Source organism: Kazachstania africana, chromosome 2, assembly GCF_000304475.1.
Source record: "Kazachstania africana CBS 2517 chromosome 2, complete genome".
NCBI classification, from domain to species: Eukaryota; Fungi; Ascomycota; class Saccharomycetes; order Saccharomycetales; family Saccharomycetaceae; genus Kazachstania; species Kazachstania africana.
The window spans coordinates 1,104,559-1,125,817 of NC_018941.1; the positions used below are offsets into that span (position 1 = coordinate 1,104,559).

General features: G+C 36.2%; 14 protein-coding genes across 14 annotated transcripts; 6 read left to right on the top strand and 8 right to left on the bottom strand.

Moving 5' to 3' along the window:
* Positions 1-13: 13 nt before the first annotated feature.
* ARP10 (Arp10p) lies at positions 14-838 on the top strand (the record flags this gene model as incomplete). The annotated part of the gene is made up of 1 exon (XM_003955917.1): positions 14-838. The coding sequence occupies one exon, from the start codon at positions 14-16 to the stop codon at positions 836-838; it is 825 nt and encodes a 274-aa protein (XP_003955966.1).
* Positions 839-975: 137 nt separating this feature from the next.
* Positions 976-1,965, bottom strand: SWF1 (palmitoyltransferase SWF1; the record flags this gene model as incomplete). Its single annotated transcript, XM_003955918.1, has 1 exon — positions 976-1,965. The coding sequence occupies one exon, from the start codon at positions 1,963-1,965 to the stop codon at positions 976-978; it is 990 nt and encodes a 329-aa protein (XP_003955967.1).
* A 525-nt stretch (positions 1,966-2,490) lies between these two features.
* KAFR0B05380 (uncharacterized protein) lies at positions 2,491-3,726 on the top strand (the record flags this gene model as incomplete). Its single annotated transcript, XM_003955919.1, has 1 exon — positions 2,491-3,726. One exon carries the CDS (start codon positions 2,491-2,493, stop codon positions 3,724-3,726), a length of 1,236 nt encoding a protein of 411 aa, XP_003955968.1.
* A 121-nt stretch (positions 3,727-3,847) lies between these two features.
* On the bottom strand, positions 3,848-4,834 carry KAFR0B05390 (uncharacterized protein; the record flags this gene model as incomplete). The annotated part of the gene is made up of 1 exon (XM_003955920.1): positions 3,848-4,834. The coding sequence occupies one exon, from the start codon at positions 4,832-4,834 to the stop codon at positions 3,848-3,850; it is 987 nt and encodes a 328-aa protein (XP_003955969.1).
* Positions 4,835-5,316: 482 nt separating this feature from the next.
* On the top strand, positions 5,317-6,246 carry INO2 (Ino2p; the record flags this gene model as incomplete). The annotated part of the gene is made up of 1 exon (XM_003955921.1): positions 5,317-6,246. The coding sequence occupies one exon, from the start codon at positions 5,317-5,319 to the stop codon at positions 6,244-6,246; it is 930 nt and encodes a 309-aa protein (XP_003955970.1).
* A 347-nt stretch (positions 6,247-6,593) lies between these two features.
* Positions 6,594-8,213, bottom strand: KIN1 (serine/threonine protein kinase KIN1; the record flags this gene model as incomplete). The annotated part of the gene is made up of 1 exon (XM_003955922.1): positions 6,594-8,213. One exon carries the CDS (start codon positions 8,211-8,213, stop codon positions 6,594-6,596), a length of 1,620 nt encoding a protein of 539 aa, XP_003955971.1.
* A 296-nt stretch (positions 8,214-8,509) lies between these two features.
* Positions 8,510-9,103, bottom strand: DPB4 (DNA polymerase epsilon noncatalytic subunit; the record flags this gene model as incomplete). Its single annotated transcript, XM_003955923.1, has 1 exon — positions 8,510-9,103. The coding sequence occupies one exon, from the start codon at positions 9,101-9,103 to the stop codon at positions 8,510-8,512; it is 594 nt and encodes a 197-aa protein (XP_003955972.1).
* Positions 9,104-9,413: 310 nt separating this feature from the next.
* Positions 9,414-11,114, top strand: TRM1 (tRNA (guanine26-N2)-dimethyltransferase; the record flags this gene model as incomplete). Its single annotated transcript, XM_003955924.1, has 1 exon — positions 9,414-11,114. One exon carries the CDS (start codon positions 9,414-9,416, stop codon positions 11,112-11,114), a length of 1,701 nt encoding a protein of 566 aa, XP_003955973.1.
* Positions 11,115-11,248: 134 nt separating this feature from the next.
* Positions 11,249-11,449, bottom strand: KAFR0B05440 (uncharacterized protein; the record flags this gene model as incomplete). Its single annotated transcript, XM_003955925.1, has 1 exon — positions 11,249-11,449. One exon carries the CDS (start codon positions 11,447-11,449, stop codon positions 11,249-11,251), a length of 201 nt encoding a protein of 66 aa, XP_003955974.1.
* A 506-nt stretch (positions 11,450-11,955) lies between these two features.
* VBA4 (Vba4p) lies at positions 11,956-13,833 on the bottom strand (the record flags this gene model as incomplete). The annotated part of the gene is made up of 1 exon (XM_003955926.1): positions 11,956-13,833. One exon carries the CDS (start codon positions 13,831-13,833, stop codon positions 11,956-11,958), a length of 1,878 nt encoding a protein of 625 aa, XP_003955975.1.
* A 363-nt stretch (positions 13,834-14,196) lies between these two features.
* APC4 (anaphase promoting complex subunit 4) lies at positions 14,197-16,029 on the bottom strand (the record flags this gene model as incomplete). The annotated part of the gene is made up of 1 exon (XM_003955927.1): positions 14,197-16,029. One exon carries the CDS (start codon positions 16,027-16,029, stop codon positions 14,197-14,199), a length of 1,833 nt encoding a protein of 610 aa, XP_003955976.1.
* A 206-nt stretch (positions 16,030-16,235) lies between these two features.
* On the top strand, positions 16,236-17,924 carry TMA64 (Tma64p; the record flags this gene model as incomplete). Its single annotated transcript, XM_003955928.1, has 1 exon — positions 16,236-17,924. The coding sequence occupies one exon, from the start codon at positions 16,236-16,238 to the stop codon at positions 17,922-17,924; it is 1,689 nt and encodes a 562-aa protein (XP_003955977.1).
* A 244-nt stretch (positions 17,925-18,168) lies between these two features.
* On the top strand, positions 18,169-19,011 carry MRPL1 (mitochondrial 54S ribosomal protein uL1m; the record flags this gene model as incomplete). The annotated part of the gene is made up of 1 exon (XM_003955929.1): positions 18,169-19,011. One exon carries the CDS (start codon positions 18,169-18,171, stop codon positions 19,009-19,011), a length of 843 nt encoding a protein of 280 aa, XP_003955978.1.
* A 95-nt stretch (positions 19,012-19,106) lies between these two features.
* On the bottom strand, positions 19,107-19,364 carry MRX14 (mitochondrial 54S ribosomal protein bL34m; the record flags this gene model as incomplete). Its single annotated transcript, XM_003955930.1, has 1 exon — positions 19,107-19,364. The coding sequence occupies one exon, from the start codon at positions 19,362-19,364 to the stop codon at positions 19,107-19,109; it is 258 nt and encodes an 85-aa protein (XP_003955979.1).
* Between the last annotated feature and the right edge of the window lie 1,895 nt (positions 19,365-21,259).

The following is a 21,259-nucleotide window of genomic DNA, read 5'->3' on the forward strand; positions in this document are numbered from 1 at the left end:
AAAAACCACTTCGATGAGCAATGCAGTTATTATTAACATCAGTGCTGATGGAGTGCAATTACAAATTGATGATAGGATTGGAGCTCCGGTTGTGATTAAAGAAGCCTGTCATATTGATGATATTGACGCTCTGTGTGACACAATAAAGAATGCACTAAATGTGCTAACTGTAAGTCAACTGGAAGCCGCCGAAATTTTTGTAATTGAAGCAATACTGTATCCAGTTACATTCAAGAAGCAGTTGTGTGATCTCTTTTTCAAGACGTTGAACTGTTCCTCAGCAACTTTTCTTCCGAGTCCTTTGATGCATTGTATTGCAAATGATATATCTGCAGCGATCGCCGTCGAAATAGATTACAATTATATTACATGTACCCCAGTGTATGACTACCGTATACTTGAAAATGGAATTAAAGTGTCGAAAAGAAGTTCTAGGCGGCAGAATGGCTCAAGAAACAATTCTGGAAATAAAAATACAGCAACCGCACTCACTGGAGACACGAGTCACAATGATGACGATGATGATGAATTTTCACTGAATACACTTATTAGAAATGTCTTTGAAGTATTACCTATTGATATAAGAGCCATTTTGAGAGATCGGATTTTTCTTATAGGCAGAGACGTCGATGAGATATTGCAAGCTGTTCAACCCTCAGATCTTACTACGGGTGCGTATAAATTCCTGATATCAAAGGGTTCTCTTTGTGGCGGTCAGCATTATTTGGATATCCTTCGAGCCTGCGAAACAAGCCACGTCATGACTGTATCAAGAAATGCATATAACGGCAATTGGGCAACTATACCAGATTGGTACAATATCAAGTTCCTATCTTGACTGCATAAAAGATAGAATTTCCAATATAGATATAGGACTGACACCAAAGACACACAACATCTGATCCTATTTTTTCCCACGATTGAACTTATTAGATATTAGAAGTTTATAGTATATTATATCATTCATATATATGCTTAATATTTACATAATTCCTTCAAATTTTTTAAGAAAGAACCTTTGTCATATATATTTGGAATTTCATCATGATGGGTAATCGGTCTGAAATTAACTGGGCAATAGATGGTATGATCGTATGCATTTGTGCTATAAAATCTTGTTGCCTGGCCAGCAGGCTCTTCAGGGTGAGCAATTAACCATTGTCCATTATCAGTTCTTATCAATCTACCTTCCCTCATAAATTCTTGTATTGTGAACCACTTATCCTTTTCGTTTGTTGTCATTCCATCGTATACTAAAGCAAATTGTAAGTAAGTGAAGACTAGCAAAATAGCAAAGAAAGCACCACTCAAAATTAAAAATGTTAGAACGATATTTGGAAAACCAATATCAGAATATGCTGTCAGTAAAATAATTCTTAAAAATGCGTATCCTAATAACAATGTGTTTGAAACAAGGAAGGTATAAAAATATTGATAGTTTCCTAATCCAATACAATTATTTGCCCATATACAATGATGATCCGAAAGAAGAACACATCTATTACAAATGTTGCAATGTTTCGATCTGGCGGGCTTTTCTAAACGGCATGTACTACAGAACGTGTTGGGATAAAAGATCAAACTGTCAAATTCAAAATCTTGGTATGGACTCGAGTTAAAGCCCAATGATGATTCTGGTCGGATTCTCATTGTGAGAATACCTGACAATAGAGAAATCAAGAGGCTAAATGGAATTATCACCCATCTTTCTAGTATAGTAAGTTGACTTTTGATGATGGGATTTAACTTTGTAAAATATAGCAATACCATATACGTATATAATGTGACGTAGAAAATTGGTACGAGGTGGTACTTCCACTTATATTTGCGATCATCTTTCAAAAATGGTACGAAAATTCGCTGGTAATAAAAGGAAAACAACCAGAACTCTTTTAAAGTGGGTGATAGCAACAAAAATATTATCTGAGAGATGACGAAAATGTTGAGCAATATCCTAAACATCATCAATTAGGAGCTCTGCAACTCGTAGTGCCTCGATGCAATTGTTCAAGTGTGAAGTGTCTCTAACAGCATCGCGCATCGATGAAATTTTCATAGTAGATATTTCATTTTAACTGGAATCATTTTTAGCTGAGAAGCACAGAAAACAGGCAGCTGTCCGCCAATTGTCATATCAATAAATCAATTAGTTCTTTTGGAATACCAACATTTCAACTAGGATGGCCCTTTAGTCACCAGCGTGCAAGTCATCATAGCTCGAGCAAGTAGATAACTGATTCATCCAGTTTTCTAAACTTCTCTAAGTACAAAATTTCCTCTTCTAACGGATTTCAAGGCGGTCGCCCTTTACCAATAACCGGTTATATAACATGATATATTTCAGTCTTCCGATAACCCTTACGAGCTATATGACTGTTGGATTTTAGAATTGATCGTATTTTTGAAGTTTTTTGGGAACACTTAAATAATATCACAGGTTCAAAATAATTCTAATCCTTTTTTTTAAAGGCACTTTGCATTTAGTAATTGATGGGGGGGACAGTTTTGAGGGGGAAGCTACTCAGAAAGATCTTTCGCCCAGCTCCAGTAGAAAATAGTTTATCACTTTCCTCGACGCTTTCCTTGTGGGCATCTCATTTGGGGAGTGAGTCAAAATCAAAGGCACGTTTGCGTGATTTCCAGGATGCCATAATGAAAAAAGTCCCCAGTTATGCTGAAAAATCAAACGTTATCACGAGTGAAGGACTAAATCAATGGCATTTCCATAATTCGAAATGTCGAAATGTCACCGTTCCGACTTTATTATTACACGGTTTTGCATCTTCGTCAATGTCATTTTTCAGAAATTTTACTGGATTAAGTCAAGATATAATGGATTTATATGCTATAGATTTACCCGCTAATGGTCTTTCAAGATCTCTTTCCACTAAATTTTACAGAGTATCTCCCAAGGAAACCAGAAAATTTGACATGCTAGACGATATCCATTTCCAATTACTGTCACATGGAAATTATCATGCTGAAAAAGAGCTTATACAAAAATGCGAAGACTATTACATCGATACCATCGAGCGCTGGCGCAGGAGTAATGAGCTACATAAGATAAATATAGTTGCACATTCATTTGGTGGTTATCTTTCCTTTAAGTATGCTCTAAAATATCCGGAGTCTATAAACAAACTCTGTCTGGTTTCGCCACTTGGGGTAGAAGCAAATATTTATTCGATCAATAACAATTTTAATGTAGGTGAAACATACACGGTAAATCGTTTGGACCCTTCTTCCTGCTGCTATATTAACGAAAATGAAATCCCCAAATATGTATTTGATAATTTATTTAAAATACTGAGGCTATCTGGTCCAATAGGTGCCAAACTTTGTTGGAATTACGTACTGTCATCATATTCTAGAATATCGTCTTTGGATTTCAAGCGGTATGTCTTTGAATTACTGTACGGGAAAGGTGGAATGACTGCTACAGCAATAAATTTGTTCACCCAGTTATTCACAACAAGGTTATTAGCTAGAGATCCCTTGATGGATTCAGCACATTCTTTATCATGTAACGGAATATTGCTATTATATGGTGAGTACGACTGGATGGCGAAGAATGCCGGAAAATCTCTACTAACTAATTGTAAGGCGGACAATAAGGGAAGTGCTTCAAAAACAAAATACTTAGAAGTTCCAAAGTCAGGGCACAATTTATTTCTTGATAATCCTGCATTCTTCAATAAATCCATAGCTGAATTTCTCTCTGAATGAAGGATGATTATCATACATCTACATTTCAGGTCCTAAAAAAAAATACGTCATGAAGATTTTTAGAAAATATAGGTGCTATAGAATGTGGAAAAATGATAAAAGAAATTGTGCTTTCATAAATTTATTCCGAGAGTCTATAGGCGTCTATAAAGGAAGAGTGTGACTCACTTTCGCTTTCTTTTGTATACGGCAGATAGTCAATTTGTGGATCTTTTAACAGTTCCAAAAGTACCGATGAGCCGTCAACGTTACTAGTATAAACATCGGAATTAAATCCAACTGACTCGCTATATCGAAGATGAGGATCACATACTGATAAGGGAGGATTTTCCACTACTTTTTCTTTGCATTTCAGTTTTAAAAGCGCACCATTACTTTGTTCTTTGTTTTTGTAACAGTATTGTTGGAGATTTCTCGATGGCGAAGGTTTTTTATGTAATGCTGAGAGATCCAGGACTGATATGTCGTTTGGAGTATCTTTACATAGCGCCCCAGATATTTTGAAGATATTCAACAATACCTCCCTTCTAATGGCATCCTTTTCGAACAATGGTAAAGCCATTGTTGCCTTTTTCAAATCGTCAATGAGCTCAAGGTCGTTTATATTTGGTAAAACTGTTACAATGATGTAACACATTAATTCCAACCTGTCAGGCTTTTGTAAATGATCTGGTTCTTTGTGCTCTACCTTATATGGCCACCAACTTGGCTTCGTAACATCGCCTCCTATGTATGGGTATTTAGTTTTCTTTTTAGGTTCGATAAATTTGATCCACAATTTCACAATTGATTTGCAAGGGACCTGCCTCAGGAACTTAAATGCGTTAGAGAGATAATTAATCAATATATCTTTCTTTGATAGATCTAATATTGTATTTTGTAATATAGAAGATGAGTACGTTGGGTTTCTCTCGATTGTTTTCAAGTTGTCTCTGTTAATTAAGCTACTTGTTAAATAGCTGAAATGTGTCTCCAAGGTTGAACTTATGAAACCTTTGGTAAACTTAAGGGAAGAGCTATCCACCAGTGTTTGATCCTCTTTGATTAAAACGAGAAATTCACACTTTTGACTATTCAGTATTTCTAACGCTCTATTCAACATTTCCATTGTGAAGTTTATGTATGTGAGCCCAGTTAGGTAACAAAGCTCCGCCGAACCGCATAATTATGGCAGCTAATAACTATTTCTTATATAATTCTAATAACCATTCAAATTGTGTCCCTCTAATGTTATGATGTCAATGGATTAAGAATTGTGTTAGTCCATTGGCAAATTTGTTTCATATCTACTTCAAAAATGCATCAATTCGTTCAAAATATTCTGCCTCATAGCGAACAGCCAAGATCAATATATAAAATATCAGTTGAATACTGATAAACCAAGAGTGATCCTAGTTGATTTCTCGATTGTTCTCTTGCTTTGTCTGTCTTGCTTTTTGTTGGCATTTAGGAAGCCTTTATTAGTTTTTTAAGAACGTGAAAAAAATAGTTTCGATGACTCTCGATTAACTTACAGAAGCTTGGAAAACTGAAGATCAGACCTCAGCTAAATGGACACGGGGCTGCAAGGCAAACGAAGTAATGGAAAAAATGAATCATGATTCTAATATAGATCTGCACGATATGTTCGATCTGAATACAGAAATTGACTTTGAAACAGCATATCAAATGCTTAGTAACATCGAGAATGCATCGCCGAATTATGATGATAAACATTTGAATTTCGTCAGTACACGCTCACACCTACATAATGACATGTCTAATATGTTTGACTATCCTCATGGCCACCTCCAAGGTCATTTTCAGGAGCCTCAAGAGCAGCATCATCAAGATAGTCAGCTTGTGCATCAGCGTAACGGTCACTACTATAACCACAGGCACCAGCATAACGGTCATGGTCATGACTATAATCACAAGCACCAACTTCCGCTTCAGCATGACTTGACAAGCATGCATTCGACTGCCCCTTATGCCAATGGCATTGCTGGCGACGAGCTTTTAAGCACGTTTGAAACAAATGCAATAGAACATTTTTTGGACACACTAATAACAAACGATAAGTTAGATAAGCAAAATTCCAATAGTGATTCTCTAAATAGTACTTTTGTGACGAACGATGTTACTCGTAGTCCAAAAAAACGTCAGTCTCAAAAGGCCATCGCAACACTAGTAAAAGAGATACCTGTTCATAATGAGGAAACGCCCACCCATTTTGAAGAAAAATATAATCCAGGCACATTACTTATTCCTGAAATAAAGATTGACGATAGTAAAATACCTGTAGAAATAATGAATGATATGAATAAAGTAAAGAAATGGAAGCACGTGCAAGTAGAGAAAATACGACGTAATTTAAGTAGAGATGCCTTTGATGAGTTGATCGCCCTACTATCAAATAGAAGCACCATAACTGTTAGCACAAAACGGGTGCCAAAGCATATTCTTCTTAGCTATGTAATTGAAGACATCAGAAGTATTGTCAATGCTAACAAGCAATTAGAATCAATGCTACAAGCCTAGCTTCACTTTGGGATATCTTGACTTTATGTATGAAAACTTATCAAACGGAGGGCATTAAACGTCTGTAATATATATATATTACTTACTAGTTATATGATTTCTTGAAATGAGATTTAAAACTTTCGCATCACATTTCTCAGAATGAGATGTTCTACTCCTTATAACTTTGAATTACAGAACCTCGTTGAGGTTTGCTGGTACGTTTTAGTTATCAAAATGTGGGAATTGCGCAAAAGACATCGCCAGTACCAAGTGAGAGAGAGCCTTTGCGGGAAGTTTTCATTTTATTGCTGACCAAAGACTTGTCTTTTCAATGTAGCTCTGAGGACATATTGCTATAATTTTGTTCAAGATTGCCTCTCCTCATATAGAGGACTGTCTGTAAAGTGCTCACTCAAATGGCTGTGATTCTCCATCAAGCTACTATCCTCTGTTTCACAATCTATGTTGGTAAAGAGCCCTTGCCTAATCTCTAACGGATGATCCCGTTTCGTCACTCTCGAGGTCTCATAGAAGACCTTTGAATCGCCATGTATCCTCATCATATCCATATAATCATCACACAATGAGTATGTTTCCGGAAATTCTTTATCTATATCAGTAGATCTTCGATCATGGCAAAACAGGCATAGCCTTCTTGAAAATTCTGAATAATGCATCCAATCTCGCACTAAGTAATATTTTGATATCAACGGATGGTATCCTAGGATAGAACCAGCATATGGTAATAGGTTTTCATTTCCTTTGGGATCCCACAAATAATCTAATACAATATATTGGCTAATGTCTGCTAAACGCAAGTAGCGCCATTCGGTGACAATGTCACATAAGTCATCGTATGTTTCGTCTATATCAAAAATAAAGTTAAGATGACGCATTTCGCTCAGAACACTGAAGCTAATCGTATATTCTGTTATCTTCTCTCTTTTACACATGGGGTAGATAAGCTCCCAGTATTTGATGTCACAAATCCAAAACCATTGATGTTTAATAATGTCTGACAGACTGAACCTAAAAGACAGATCAATTTCTAGAATTCTCGATAGCAGCGAAATGACATCCATGGAGAGAAAGTTTGGGAACTTCACTTGACCAGATAAAATATGCTTCATCAGTCTCCCTTTGCTTCTTCCCTTAAAGGGAAGTTTTCCTGTTACCATAATGTATAGGACCACGCCAAAGGACCATATATCAACTTCCGGTCCAATATAATAATCTCTCTTCAGTACTTCCGGTGCAGCATAGTACAAAGAACCACAATAATCATTTAAAGTACTATTTTGGTCGTAAAAGCATCCTAGACCGAAGTCTATGAGTTTGATTGTCTTATCTTCATTGGTGACCATTATATTTTCCATCTTCAGGTCTCTGTGTACAATGTTATTAGAGTGCAAATACGCCAGGGCATTCAGTATTTGCCCTGCGAAGTCTCTAGCTATTTCCTCATTTAATTTTTTGGCATTCTGTGAAGAAACATATTCTAGTAGTGTACAACCCTGAATATACTCTAGAAACATATAATAATGGTAGCGCATCTCTTCCATCTTATAAAATTTGCATATATGAGGATGTCGAAGAACTCTACTCAGTTGAAATTCTTGCATGGTCCTTCTGTCATGTTGTATTGCAGTTTTGAATTCTTTGCTACATTTTACATCTTCAATATTCTGGGTATTGCATTTATTTAGAATAACTGACTGGTACCGAATTGTTATTTTTACAGCGCAGATTTGACCGGAAGCCCTATGTTTTGCTAGCTTAACTGTACCTTTGGCACCTTTGCCTAACGTTCTTGAAAAAATCCATTCACCTAGTTGTATCCTTCCACCTGAGTTTTCCTCAGAAGCTGTAACATCAGTTCTTTGAGGTATACCAAGTACTCCGCTCAAATTTGTGTTTGTAATTACAGATTCATCTGTTTGCATGTCGCTGTCATTCGGCGACTCTCTCGTATTAGCATTTGCCATATGAGCAAGTATTCTCTCTGGTTACTTAAACATCAAACATACCGTAAAAAAGTCAACCTGTCCATGTATCCATGCGGCTTAGAATGCCTTTTAATTCCTATATACTCGATAAGGTGCTATGCTTCCATCATTTTTTAAGGTACTTCGACGAATATGTCAACTTCCGAGACCAACTACTTATTAAGCTACCCTTCAAAAAGGGCCATTACTATCATGCGTTGTCACCTGCCTCTGTATCAAAAAATAATAATATTAATAATATCTATTAGAACCGTATATACAATGCGTAACAACTATCATGATTCATCAGCCAGCATATTGGTATCCTGGTCCTCGGTAACGCTTTGATTTTCATCCTGGATTGGTGTTTCCTCTTCAGCAGGGGTTTGGTTTGATCTTTCGTCCAGTTTAACTCTCTTATTTATGTCTTCATCGTTTTCTTCTAGTTGATTTTCCTCTACATCGTTCTGTGTAACCAAATCTCTCTGTTCTGTCTTCTTATTTTGTCTCTTGAGCTCTTGAGCCTTCTGATAGTCATCCAGCCTGTTCACAACCAAGGCCTTTAAGCCTGGCAGGCCGATATGATCGAGTGCATTCAGTACATCATCAGAATTGCAACTTTTTTTGTCCTGTTCTCTGGCAATCTCTCTTGCAAAGAGAAGCAGGTGGTTCACAAAAACTGTTGCACTACGCTGTAGTGCTAATGATGCATCTTTACTTATGACCAGTTTCTTATCACCATTATTTGCATCCTGTACTTCTTTTGCCAGCCTAACAATTATACTCTTTGGGAAAAGTAGGTCATCGATTGTGATATTTTCTTGTTCTTTTATGTATGAAGTTGTGGGATAATTACCCTGTGCATCCTTTCTCCAACCCTTTGGTGGCATATTTTAGTAAGTATTATTTGTTAAAACGGTATTGGTCGCTCGTGATATTTTAAAAGGTCAAATCGTGTAGTCATCAAACGCAAAGTCATTCCTTTTGGTGTCGATCCACTTTGAATTTATTTTAACGTGATCCTAACGCGGTTGCGTGTAAAACGATATTCTACTTTAAGTTTATTTTATTTCACTCGAAAAAGTTGAAAAATATTTCACGACGCAGGTCATCTCGTCTTTGACCTGTTATGACAGAGCAGTTGTCTTTGATACTTAGAGCATCAAGATTTATTTTTTAGTGTCTTAACCAATATTCATCATGTTGCGTTCCGCTATCAATAAGATAAAATCCTCCTTTTTACAGAAGAATATCAAAGCTGCTGCTAAAAATAATATCAAGATAGAAGATTTCAAGATTGTCAAAGAGGGAAGTGCTGAAATCTTGTTTCCAAAGAAAGAAGATGTCTTCTACAATCCTATCCAACAATTCAACAGAGATTTAAGTGTCATGTGTATTAAAGCATGGGATAAGATGTACAGACAAGAAGCACAGACAAAGGGCAATAAACGTTCCAAGAGCAGTAGATTTACTTCTAAGAAAAGAAAACTAGAAGATGGCTCTACCATCACTGAAGAGATTAAAGAGCAAGACCCAGAAAAATATATGAGAATTTTGGAAGCTTTGTCGGCAACCGGTTTACGTGCAATTAGGTATGCTAAAGAAATTCCAAACGTAAAGGAACTTGTAGCAAACGATTTAATACCTGCTGCTGTGGACTCTATTCAAAGAAATATCTCCTTTAATGAAGTAGATCATCTAGTTAAGGCTAACTTAGATGATGCGAACGCTTTACTGTACCGTGAGAAGGGCCAAAATAATCGCTTCCATGTCATCGATTTGGATCCATACGGTACTGTTACGCCATTCATTGATGCAGCTTTGCAAAATATTGAAGAAAATGGTCTATTATTAGTTACATGCACCGATTTATCAGTTCTTGCAGGTAATGGATATCCAGAGAAATGTTTTGCACTATATGGTGGTGTTAACATGGTTAACCATGAAGCCACGCACGAAAGTGCCCTCAGATTGGTTTTAAACCTAATTAATCAAACCGCTGCAAAGTATAAGAAGACAGTTACTCCATTATTATCCCTAAGTATTGACTTCTATGTTCGTGTCTTCGTTCAAGTCAAAACAAGCCCGATTGAAGTTAAGAGTTTACAATCTAAAACTATGATAACATACCATTGTACACAGTGTGGTTCATACCACAATCAACCTTTAGGTAGAAAGAGTGAAGTGGAGAGCAAAAAGAAGAAAAATATCACTCAATTTAAATACAGCGTCGCTCAAGGTCCACCTGTGGATAGAAAATGTAGATATTGTCAAGGTACTTACCACCTTGCTGGTCCGATGTATGCAGGCCCCTTACACAATGAAGAATTTGTTAAAGAAGTTTTAAAAATTAATAAAGAGGATGAGAAAAAGCAAGAAGATATCTACGGCACACACAAAAGAATTGAAGGTATGTTGACGTTAGCTCTTAATGAAGTTGCTGATAGCCCCTTCTATTTCAGCCCAAACCATGTTTCATCCATATTGAAGCTACAAGTTCCACAGATGAAGAAAGTTATAGCTGGTCTAGGTTCTCTTGGCTTTCAATGTTCCTTGACCCACGCTCAACCTTCATCTATCAAGACAAACGCTCCTTGGGAAGCTATTTGGTACGTTATGCGTCAATGTGACAGTGAAAAGGATGTAAGTCGTATGAACCCTAATACAGCAGGATATAAAATTTTATCAACTATGAGCTCTTGGTTACCTTCTCCCTCTGATGAAATAAAATCATCCGTCTTCTTTGATTCATCGAAGTTGTCATTCGAGGAAAATGAACAAAGTGGGAACGTTGAAAAATTAAGAAAGTTAAAGATTGTTAGATACCAAGAAAACCCAACTAAAAATTGGGGACCTAAAGCTCGTCCAAATCCTTCAACAAAACCATCTCCACAGAAATAAATTATTCGATAGTGTAGATCATACAATATTTACTATTCTCACTACATAAATATAGACCATATATATGTCCCGAATGTATTATATCATTTTATATTTTTCCCTTTTTCTTCAATTCTTGAAAATTTCACATTATCCTATCTTCTACGACTATAATAAATCACTGAAGGCCAACCTAACGCCACTAACAGAAATGTACCCCAGGCAGCGATGGTTTTAACGTCTTGCTTAGCTTTCAAATAAAGATATGGTGGTCCAATGTGTTGGGCATGTGTTTTGCTCGTTGCAGCATAAAATCTAGCAAAGTTTAAAGTTCTGAAGAGTTGTTTATTAGGCATGAGTGGCACACGATACTTATTCGATGTTGTGTATTAATACTGTTAGTAGGTATTACAAAGGAAATAAGACAGTTCGTTGAAACTTTGCTGACTTAACAACAGAAAGGAAAGCAAAAGGATAAGAAAAACATTGAAATCGCTTATATAGGGATTTAAATGAACAAATTAATATTCGTTAAAAATGGCAGTTTAAACATGGCTCTATACACTCATATGCCCCTCGAGAAGTAGAGTATCTCTCTTATGTTCCTGGAGAAAACTGGACCAATGACGCTCGGAAATAAGATAACGGCATGCTGAGATAAACTTGTATCGGTTTCTCGAGGAATGCCAAGAGATTTCTCGAGCAAATCTTGTTATTTTTTTTTTACCCCGGATTCTCCTGAGTCAACCCTTTCCCATCACTCAGGCATCCTAAAAAAGAAACAGATGAAAAAACCGTTCATAATTCAAAAACCATATGTACATATATATACACTGCCAATACAATATATGTCAATGGCTTCTTAAATTGAAGATTGTTTGTGGGTTCTAGCTAAGTGAAAAAAACTGATGCCAATGCACGTACAAAAAAGATTGAAGATAAAAACATATCTGATAGAATCGAGATAGCAGGAGAAGATAGAAGTGGAGATGAGGTCTGGAGAATCTTCCCTAATCCACTCTACTGAGCTTAGCGCTTTTTTAATAGCATATTTCAATTCATCGACTGAATGGTCTCCTGGTAGGTATTGGCTCAACTCTCTTTTTAGGTTTTCTTGAACTATTCCCTTAAATGGGACGCCGCTGACAATTATAGCGAAAAGAGCGGATGTCGTTCCCTCACCTAAGATAGTAATAATATTCTTTTCCTTGTTTAATTTTGAAAAATACGAACCAAGGGCCACCCCAAATGAAAACATTAAGGTGGAGGTCAGAGCCGTCAGGTAGATGGTTTTTGAGGTGACGAATGAATGTACATCTATTACCTTCCCTTGTAAAACTAACAAAATTAGTTGAATGACCATATTTATATAAATATGGTCTTCTAGGAATTTTTTGGCAACGACCGCACCCAGGAATGTCGATAGAGTCAATGATAGATATAATGACTTTGTATTGAGATCTTGAATTTCCATTAGCATAAAAATGAAGCTTGTCGTGGAGACATATGCACCCGTTAGAAACCAGCAAGATATTTCTGCGTCATATATCCCTTTGTTCCTACTTTCTTTAGCAGCGTAAAATACAACAGCCAAATATGTGAACCACAGGGAAAGTGAGCTGTACGTAATGGGGAAATCAAAACTCGAACATGCAATAATGTAAAGGGCAGATGTTGTGAAGAGAGTAAGGAGCAGTATCAGATAATGCCTCATTTTCATGCCATGTAGACTATATTCAAACGTGTTTTTATCGGTCTTCGGTAGGGCTAACCAGAAACTAACTATCAAAGGAGCGAAGATGACTGTGATGGTAGTTTCCATGCTGCTCCACTCAGTTAAAATATTTCTATTTAGCAACAGAGCGGGTATAATTGTACCTAAACCAAAGTGTGCAAGAGCGATATTAGAATACTTGTTTTTAGTATTAGTTGGTACTAACTTTTCACATAATGTGAGATCTATATAACAACATGATCCACAAGCTGCACCAAACAGAATACGAGACAATACCAACATGTTCAATCCCTTGAAATAAGTACATGATAGGCTGCTTATTAAAGCAAGTAAATTGGATAGTATGGTTGAGCTAATAAAATATTTTTTGATAGTCAACGAGGTAACATAAAAAGCAATCGGTATTGCTAACAAATAAATACCAAAGATGATAAAAAAATCTGCTAGATGATCAAATTCTGAGCTTATGCTAGGTGATGATACAAGAGTGAAGCTAAAATCGGCACCTAATGATAACATTGAAATGCAAATGCATGCGATTATAAAATGAAGTCTAGTTGCTGAAATTTTAATTTGGTGAGCCTGGCACACGTTAAAATTGCCATCTTTAGCTACACTATTCTCAAAATCAATGCTACCATATTCTGACCCCAACTCCAGAGAATGAGATTCTCTTAAAGATGTGGTTATGGCAACAGACTTATCAATTATTCTCTCATTGGTACTAAGAGAGAGATCAGTTTCTCTAAGTGGATTGGAAGTAGTTAATTTGGGAGAAAATAGACAGCTCTCTGTACCTTTTTTAATTCTCTGCAGCTCGTGATCGGGTTCTTTTTTGGCTGTAGGTAACGTTGCATTCAATTTGGTTTCCAGTTTAATTGGAATGGCATTCGCTAATATAGTCTCTTTCGCAATTGGAGTCGTCGGATCATCGAAAAGTCTTTGAGCTTCCTTCAACTGAACAAATTTTCTTAATCTTTTACGTTGCTTGTCTTTTTTACCCATGCCTGATACCTTTTTTATGTCTATAAGGCTTGATTAATGTTGAAAAATTTTCTAGATGAACATAATTTGCAAAATTGAGAAGAATACATTTCAGGTATACATGACAGTTCAAAATTATCATGTCATAAAACTTCCAAAGATATTTTTTTGCCTTTGTTGTCGCGTTCCTGACTATCCCATATAGATCAAGGCATATTTTTTTACCTCTTTTGGTGCGATGAGAAAACTTTAAATGTGACTTTGGTGAAATTCCAGAGAAATGTCAAGGCAAATATCAGAAGTTTACTAATAAATTTCTGAACTTATATAAGTCAATATTACGACAGTATGACTCACCATTTACAGTACCGACATATATTATCTTCAATTAGATGGGCCAAGAGCCATCTCTATTCTCCCGTCTCTGATATGTAATGTTGTTTTATATACGGTGATCATTTCTTTAGCTCCGCTACATATAATTTCGTATTCTTTCGATTTTTTACTAGGTTCTTCTATTATTTTGATAACAGCAATATCATTTGACATTTGAACCACAGATAGCGGCAATATTTTCTCATTAGTGGATGTGCCATCTATATTGGCTGTACCAACCCTAACTTCATTAATGGGTGTAGGTGTCACCGAAGATAGCTGTACCACATAAAGCACGTAGGGTATTTGGGAAATTTTTACAATATCTCGTACCGTCACAGTAAGCTCTGGCGAATAGTTAGCTTTAAAGAAAGGTATCTTAGTATCAATAGCTATTTTATTCTCTAAAATTGGTTCTATGTATTTTGTGTTCATACGAGATATATTAGCCTCTATCTTTTCCAGCGTATGCTTGATAATATCGAAATTTAGAATGTCTTCAGAATCCTTTTTTCCCTCTTGTAACAAATATTCAAACGATTTACCTAATTTATAGCAAGTATTGGAGTTTTGAGTAATAGACAATTGAGGTTTATAATCGTCATCTAATTCCTCGTGCACTCTATCGTTTAACCAGCTTAGAAATATTTTGAGCATCTCAAACTTGTTAGCCGATTCTTCAGCTGTATAAATGATAGATTTTAGCATATCCTGTAAATTACTCATTAGTTCGTTTAATTCATGTAACCTACTGTTGTCATCCGCTCCACTCTCGAATTGAAACGCCATTATAAGACCAAAGCATCTTTCGCTCAGCAAAATCATACGCTCGCATGCACACATCAGTGCTATAGTAAATAATTCTGTTGTTTGTTGATAAGCATCGTGACATAATGTTCTCCACTGCGTGACGTTTTTGTCACCGACGCTATAATGTAACCAATCTTGTAACTCATCTGAAATAGTACCTAACAGGAATGTTATCTTAAGTTCATTTATAAGCTTTTCCCGACCAAAAGCACCGTCACATATCTTTTCCAAAAAATCTAAGTAAGGCTTTATTATTACTCTCTCTAATAAATCCAAGTGATTTCGAGTGTATTTTGACATGTCTTTCAGCGACAAAATACACTCTAATAGATCTATGCATGATTTCGAACTTAAAAAAGAACTTGTATCAATCTTTCTTGCAGAGCCATCTTTATAGATGCACTGGTATAGTGAATTAGCGCTTTTAATTAAGGAGCATGCTGGTACTTTCTCAGATAAATCCGTCTCCGGTGTTTTCAAAGTTAAATAATAATCTCCATTTAAAACCATAAGAAAACTATCAGTTTCACTTTGATGTAAACAATGCATATCTATAACTCTATTTTTCTTCCATTTGGCATCTAACTCTCTCCAATTCGCATTAGATGGCGTATAGGGAATTAACGATAACTTATTGGCGGAACTTACAAACTGGATAAGAGAGGGCATGAGATCAACTATATTTTTATTAAATTGTTTCATTTCATTGGTCGTTTGTTCTTCAATGCGATCCCAATATGTGCAATCTACATTTTTGAACTGAGTCCTTAGAAAAGCCACTAACTTACCATCTTTGAAAACATCTATTATTCTGATTGAACCATCACGGAAAAAAATTGAAAGATACTTTCCACTAATCTTGTCCCAATATATACCTGCTACCAGTTCCCATTTTTTAATAATGGTGTGTGCAATTGCAGTATTGTCAGATCTTCTATATACCATGAGACCTTTGGGTCCCTTTTCCGTATAAAGCGGTAACTTTTTATTGTAAACACAATAAGATCTCTCCTTTGGATTCAATTCATTCATTCACTGTCTGATATGTATTGGCTGTGTTCGGTTACTTGTGCAAATCGTTGTTGATGGTTCAAATTGAGTTTTGGCAATAATAATGATAATAGTGTGTAATTTTTGATATTTTTGCGTGCCGATGGAATACAAAAAGAACTATGATGGTGATATTTCAAGTGGCAAAGGTGGGCAGATACAGACCAAAATCCAAATTGAGATAGATAATGTTCAAAAAAGAACCACGCATCAAGGCACTGAGTAAATTGAAAAACTCTGACCGAAAGAAACTTGTGCAATCGCTAAAAGCTCAATTAAAGAGCGATGAGGATATCTCTGTTGCCGGTGATTCTATAATGCAGACAAATTTCATATCAACTACTGCGGCAGGAACCATATACACGGACTCGAACAGTATCCCTATTATGTTCAAGACCAAGCACTCAGATACTTTATATCCAACCAGCTTTTTATTATGGTCTAATAATGGTTTATTATCTACGGTAAGGACCCACTCGGTAGTTGTCGAAAACTATATTTTCAATGGGGCAGATCTGATGATTGCAGGTACCGTTCCTCCATTTGATTCTACTTTGACGATTGGTACTATCTGTGCGGTAGCTACGAAAGAAGCGCCAGACGTGGCAATTGCAGTTGGGATTGTAAAGCTGAACTTGCCTGAATATCAACAAGTTTTGGGTAAAACTGGTGTCGCTGTAGAAATTTTACATCATTTTGAAGATGCGCTATTTTCTACCTTCAAAGCTAAGCTAGAAATTCCAGCTTCAGTTAAAAGTATATTACAGGAAGAAACTACCGCTGACGTTGCAAAGGAATCGGATGCAGAACAAGAAAGTCAATCGGTTACCGAGCCACCTTCTGGCTCTGAGGGACCTGATGATATTGCTGAGGTTTTAGATGAATTAACCGTTGAGGATGTAGACTACTTTATAAGAAGGGCATTATACTTCACAATGGTACAGGATAATACCCTTACACTTCCTGTTGTAGCTTCAGCTTTCATGTCGAATCATATTATGCGGAACCTTCCAGACGTTGACCATAAAAAGGTTAATATCAAAAGGACTTCCTGGAAGAAGACAGCCAAATTTCTGAAATATTTTGAAAAAGAAGGCTTTCTTAAATTAAAGGGTAAAGGTGATGATTTGATCATTGTTGGTATGAATAAGGATAAAGACGAACTGAAAAATTTTGTTCCTTACAAAATCGGAAATACAGCGAAGAAAGCTGCCTCCAAATCAGATAGTACTCAAACTCAAGGTGTATCAGTAAGCTCCGTAAATTTATATAAGCCAATCAATCTGGGACAAAAATTTATCAAAGAATCGAATATTTCAGGAGGTCCCATGTACACTTCTTTAGAAATCAGAAATTGTATTAATGATTACATCATCAAGAAGAACTTAGTAGATGAAAAGGATAAAAAAATGGTCATGTTGGATGATTTATTATTTGCTATGGTCAATAGGAAAATACAAAATCCTATATTTCCAAGGATCATACCAAGAGCTAACATACTAGAACCATTAATTGCAAATAATTTCAATGAATACTTCCAACTTTATAAAGGTGACAATACCCCTCTTTTCAAAAACCCAATCAAGGGTCAGACACCAAAAATCGACATAGTGACAGAAATGAAAATCGGTAGAAAGGTAGTTACAAGAGTTTCCAATTTTGAAAATTTTAGAATATCTCCAGAAGAATTGGCGGCCGATTTAAGAAAGCTCTGTAGCGGCTCAACAACGATATCTGAAACGCCAAAAAAGGTTTCAGAAGTTCAAGTACAAGGGCCACATGGACAGTTAATTATTGATCATTTTAATAAATCCGGAATTCCTAGCAAATTCATACAATTCGAAAATAAGGTGAAGAGACAAAAAAAAAAGAAATAGATCTGTCATTTTTCTTGAAAGAACCACATGTATGTATATAAACTCCATGTACATATGATAGATAACTTTGACATTTGTTTATTTTGCTAAGAAATAGATGGATTGAAGATTGTCGTCTACTGGCCAAAACTTAAACTGAAAAATGCGGCGAAATGTCAATATCAGAGAAGATCAAAATTAAGAAAAATAAAAATTAAGCAGAATTATATACTATTGATGCGTGAGATGGAAAGGCGGATAAGTAATGAATTTCTTACGAGTTAGAGGCCCAACATTACCAAATCTTCTTTTTGGTACACGATCATTACAAACTTCGAGATTATGGCTCGAGGAAGCATCTGTTGCTCCGTCTAAAACTAATAAACAGCAAGCGAAGAAGAAAATGCTAAGGGACTTCCTCAGATCGAGAAAGCAAGCTAGAGAACCAGCATCCAACCATCCTTTATATATGAAAGTCCCCGATGCATTGCGATTTTTAAGAGCGGTGGAAGTGGGACAGCCTAGGTCGCAACAGACTATAACACTAACAACACTAGTGATATCGGAAAAAGGTGTCCCTCCTGTCTATGGTAACGTTCAATTGCCTACGCCATTACGCAATAGTAAAGTTGTTGTACTGAGTGATGATCCTAAGAAGCTGGAGGAGGTTCAGGACAACTTCAAAAATGTTCATTTAGTTGGTGGGAGGGAATTAGTTGATAAGTTTAAAAACGAGGATATTGAAATAGATTTTGACAAAGTAGTAGCGACTCCTGACATTCTAAATTATACGAATCAAAACCTGGGTAAAATGTTTGGACCCAAAGGGCTGCTACCTAATGTCAAGAAAGGTACTGTTTCGGAAAATTTGATTGAACTGATGAACGAAAATGTTAGTAGCATGCCATTTAGACAGCGTGCAGGATGCATTAGTTTAGGTATTGGAAAGGTAGAATTTAGTGACAAACAGATTCTCGAGAATATAATTGCCACTCGAGAAGCATTTCTGAACACTTTATCGAATCAGAAAACGAAGAAGCAAAGTACATTGGGCAAGACGACGTTAACCAGTACCCATGGTCCTGGTATTGTCATTGACTTTATTTAGTGGTTGTGGAGCCATTTCTTTTTCCTTTTTTTTTTTGGAAAAAAATATACATGTAAATAAATTTATATACAAGGTCGATATGTCTATTATATATATTAATGGGATAGGTACCATCTACCTTTTTCTTTCCTGTCTTTTAATATTTTTGATTTTTGTTTTGACTTAGCTCTAGATAAAAAGCCAAATTTCCTTTTCCTTTTCAAAGTTGATGGCTGATATGTGTTACCTCTTGATTTCCATCTCTTTTGCCCGAAGAAGGGCAATATGAAGAAGACATTTGTAGATTGTACTGTATTTAAAATTACTGATTTGAAAATTGATGTATTTCGGTTTGTCTTTATTATTGGTAACATCTTCTTTTATCCTTTCGACTATATATTACCCAAGGCACAATAGTTTTGTTCTTGAGAAGGGTAAGGTATACTTGAACAGTGAAAAATTGGTCACTACTGGACTTTGTTTGAAGGTCGAATTGAATGTGACTTTACAACTTATTCTCTCACTATTCTCCGGTCCATGAAATAGTATTGATACTCTGTGACTCTGCCTTTGAGTTCGAATTGCCGTGCGAGAATGTATGGGTTTCATATTCTATTGAGCCGGGTAAAACTGTTGCTGGCACATTTTTTTAAACTGGATTTTGGACAGTCATTTCCGGATCCGAACCGTGGTAATAAAAAGAGATATGGATATTTAGCAATGTGACAAGTGATCGAGATTTTTCAAAGATTGAGAACGAAGTTATTTGGGAAAGGTGATTTAATATACAAAAACAGTAAGAAAGGGATGTGCAGCATGCACCTTCTGCATGCTGATTTGCTAACGTACACTAAAAGTACGTGTAAGATTCTTGGTCTTAATTACATTAAAAATTGCACACAATGTCATTATACTAAATATGGTACGTTCCAAGAGGAATTCTATTACGTTTGTCGATAGAAAAAACAAGGCCTACGAGGTCTACGAAGTCGAAGAATGAGTGGCAACCCACCCTTTGAGTGTGGGATGTAAGGGCTAGAATCCCATAAGCATCAGCAATTTTGGGTGACAACCTTGTAGATGCAGAGTATGGTGCCCACTCATGCCACATTCTTTCATTTGTTTCAGTTCAAATACAGAAATGCCAAATGTTGTGCCACGATTTTTACTTAATTTCAGCACACTTGACTTTTTTCCCTATTTTAACAGGATCTTGGATTCCTTATCTATAATTATTGTTTACCGCAACAACAAAGAGAAAAAAAGAGATGATGTTCACATCCTTTGTATTCGCCGTGTGTGACATTTACTTAGTCCTAATATTTCTCTGTCTGTCTCATTTTTTCTCTGGAATGATCAAACATCAGACATTTTTCCTTGATTTGTACCGATCAAGGACAAAAATGAAGTAATGGATTGAGCGCCATGCATGTATGTCACATTCACAGTCCTACAGTAGTTGTGCAAGCAGACTTTCAACAGTGATAGGGACCTGGAAATGCAGGGTACATACTACAATTTGATCTATCTAGATAGATCAAATTGTATGATATATTGTCAGTTGAGTGACTTATGTAAATTGTAAGATGTCGTTTCATCAGTCCAGAAGTACAAACATTCCACACTGTTGGAAAATGTGACGTAAGACTAAGCAGTGAACTTCTTTTTTAAGTAGTTTTTTTTTGGCCTGCCATTATTTCCTACAGTTATCAACAGTTGTCTGCTTTCTTTTCCGTTCGAAGGAAAAATATAGTCTATTAGCCCAAAAAAAGGCGGGGGGTACCTTTTCTCTTCCGTTTTCCGTTCTTGAGGGTTCAATTATTTCAAAACTTTGTGTTGAAGAAACGAAGCGCCTCGTGTCAACGATTAATCTTAATTAGTGAGGATCTGAAAAAAAACAAACTTACCTTACGTTCCCTCTTTAACCAATCAAGCGAAGCCAAGGAGGATAGACCGTAGAAGGAGAATTTGTAGCTGCATAAGTGAGACACATTTTCTTTACTATGCAACATTTTAAAAATAGCGTGCGGACCATAATTATGGGCCTTCCGATTTCTTGCTCCTTTCATAAGGAGAGATCTATCTATTATTCCCGTTTATCTAGAGGGTAAAAGGACAAAGAATAATTAAAGTTACCGCGATTTTTTTCCCTCAAGGATCCCTTAGGGACCTGAGATCACTCGGCAGTTTATGTGCGTCATGATAAGCGGGATGTTCCTTTTATGCTAGCGCTACGTTGTTTTCTTTGAGGTTTCGCAAAACGTAGGAT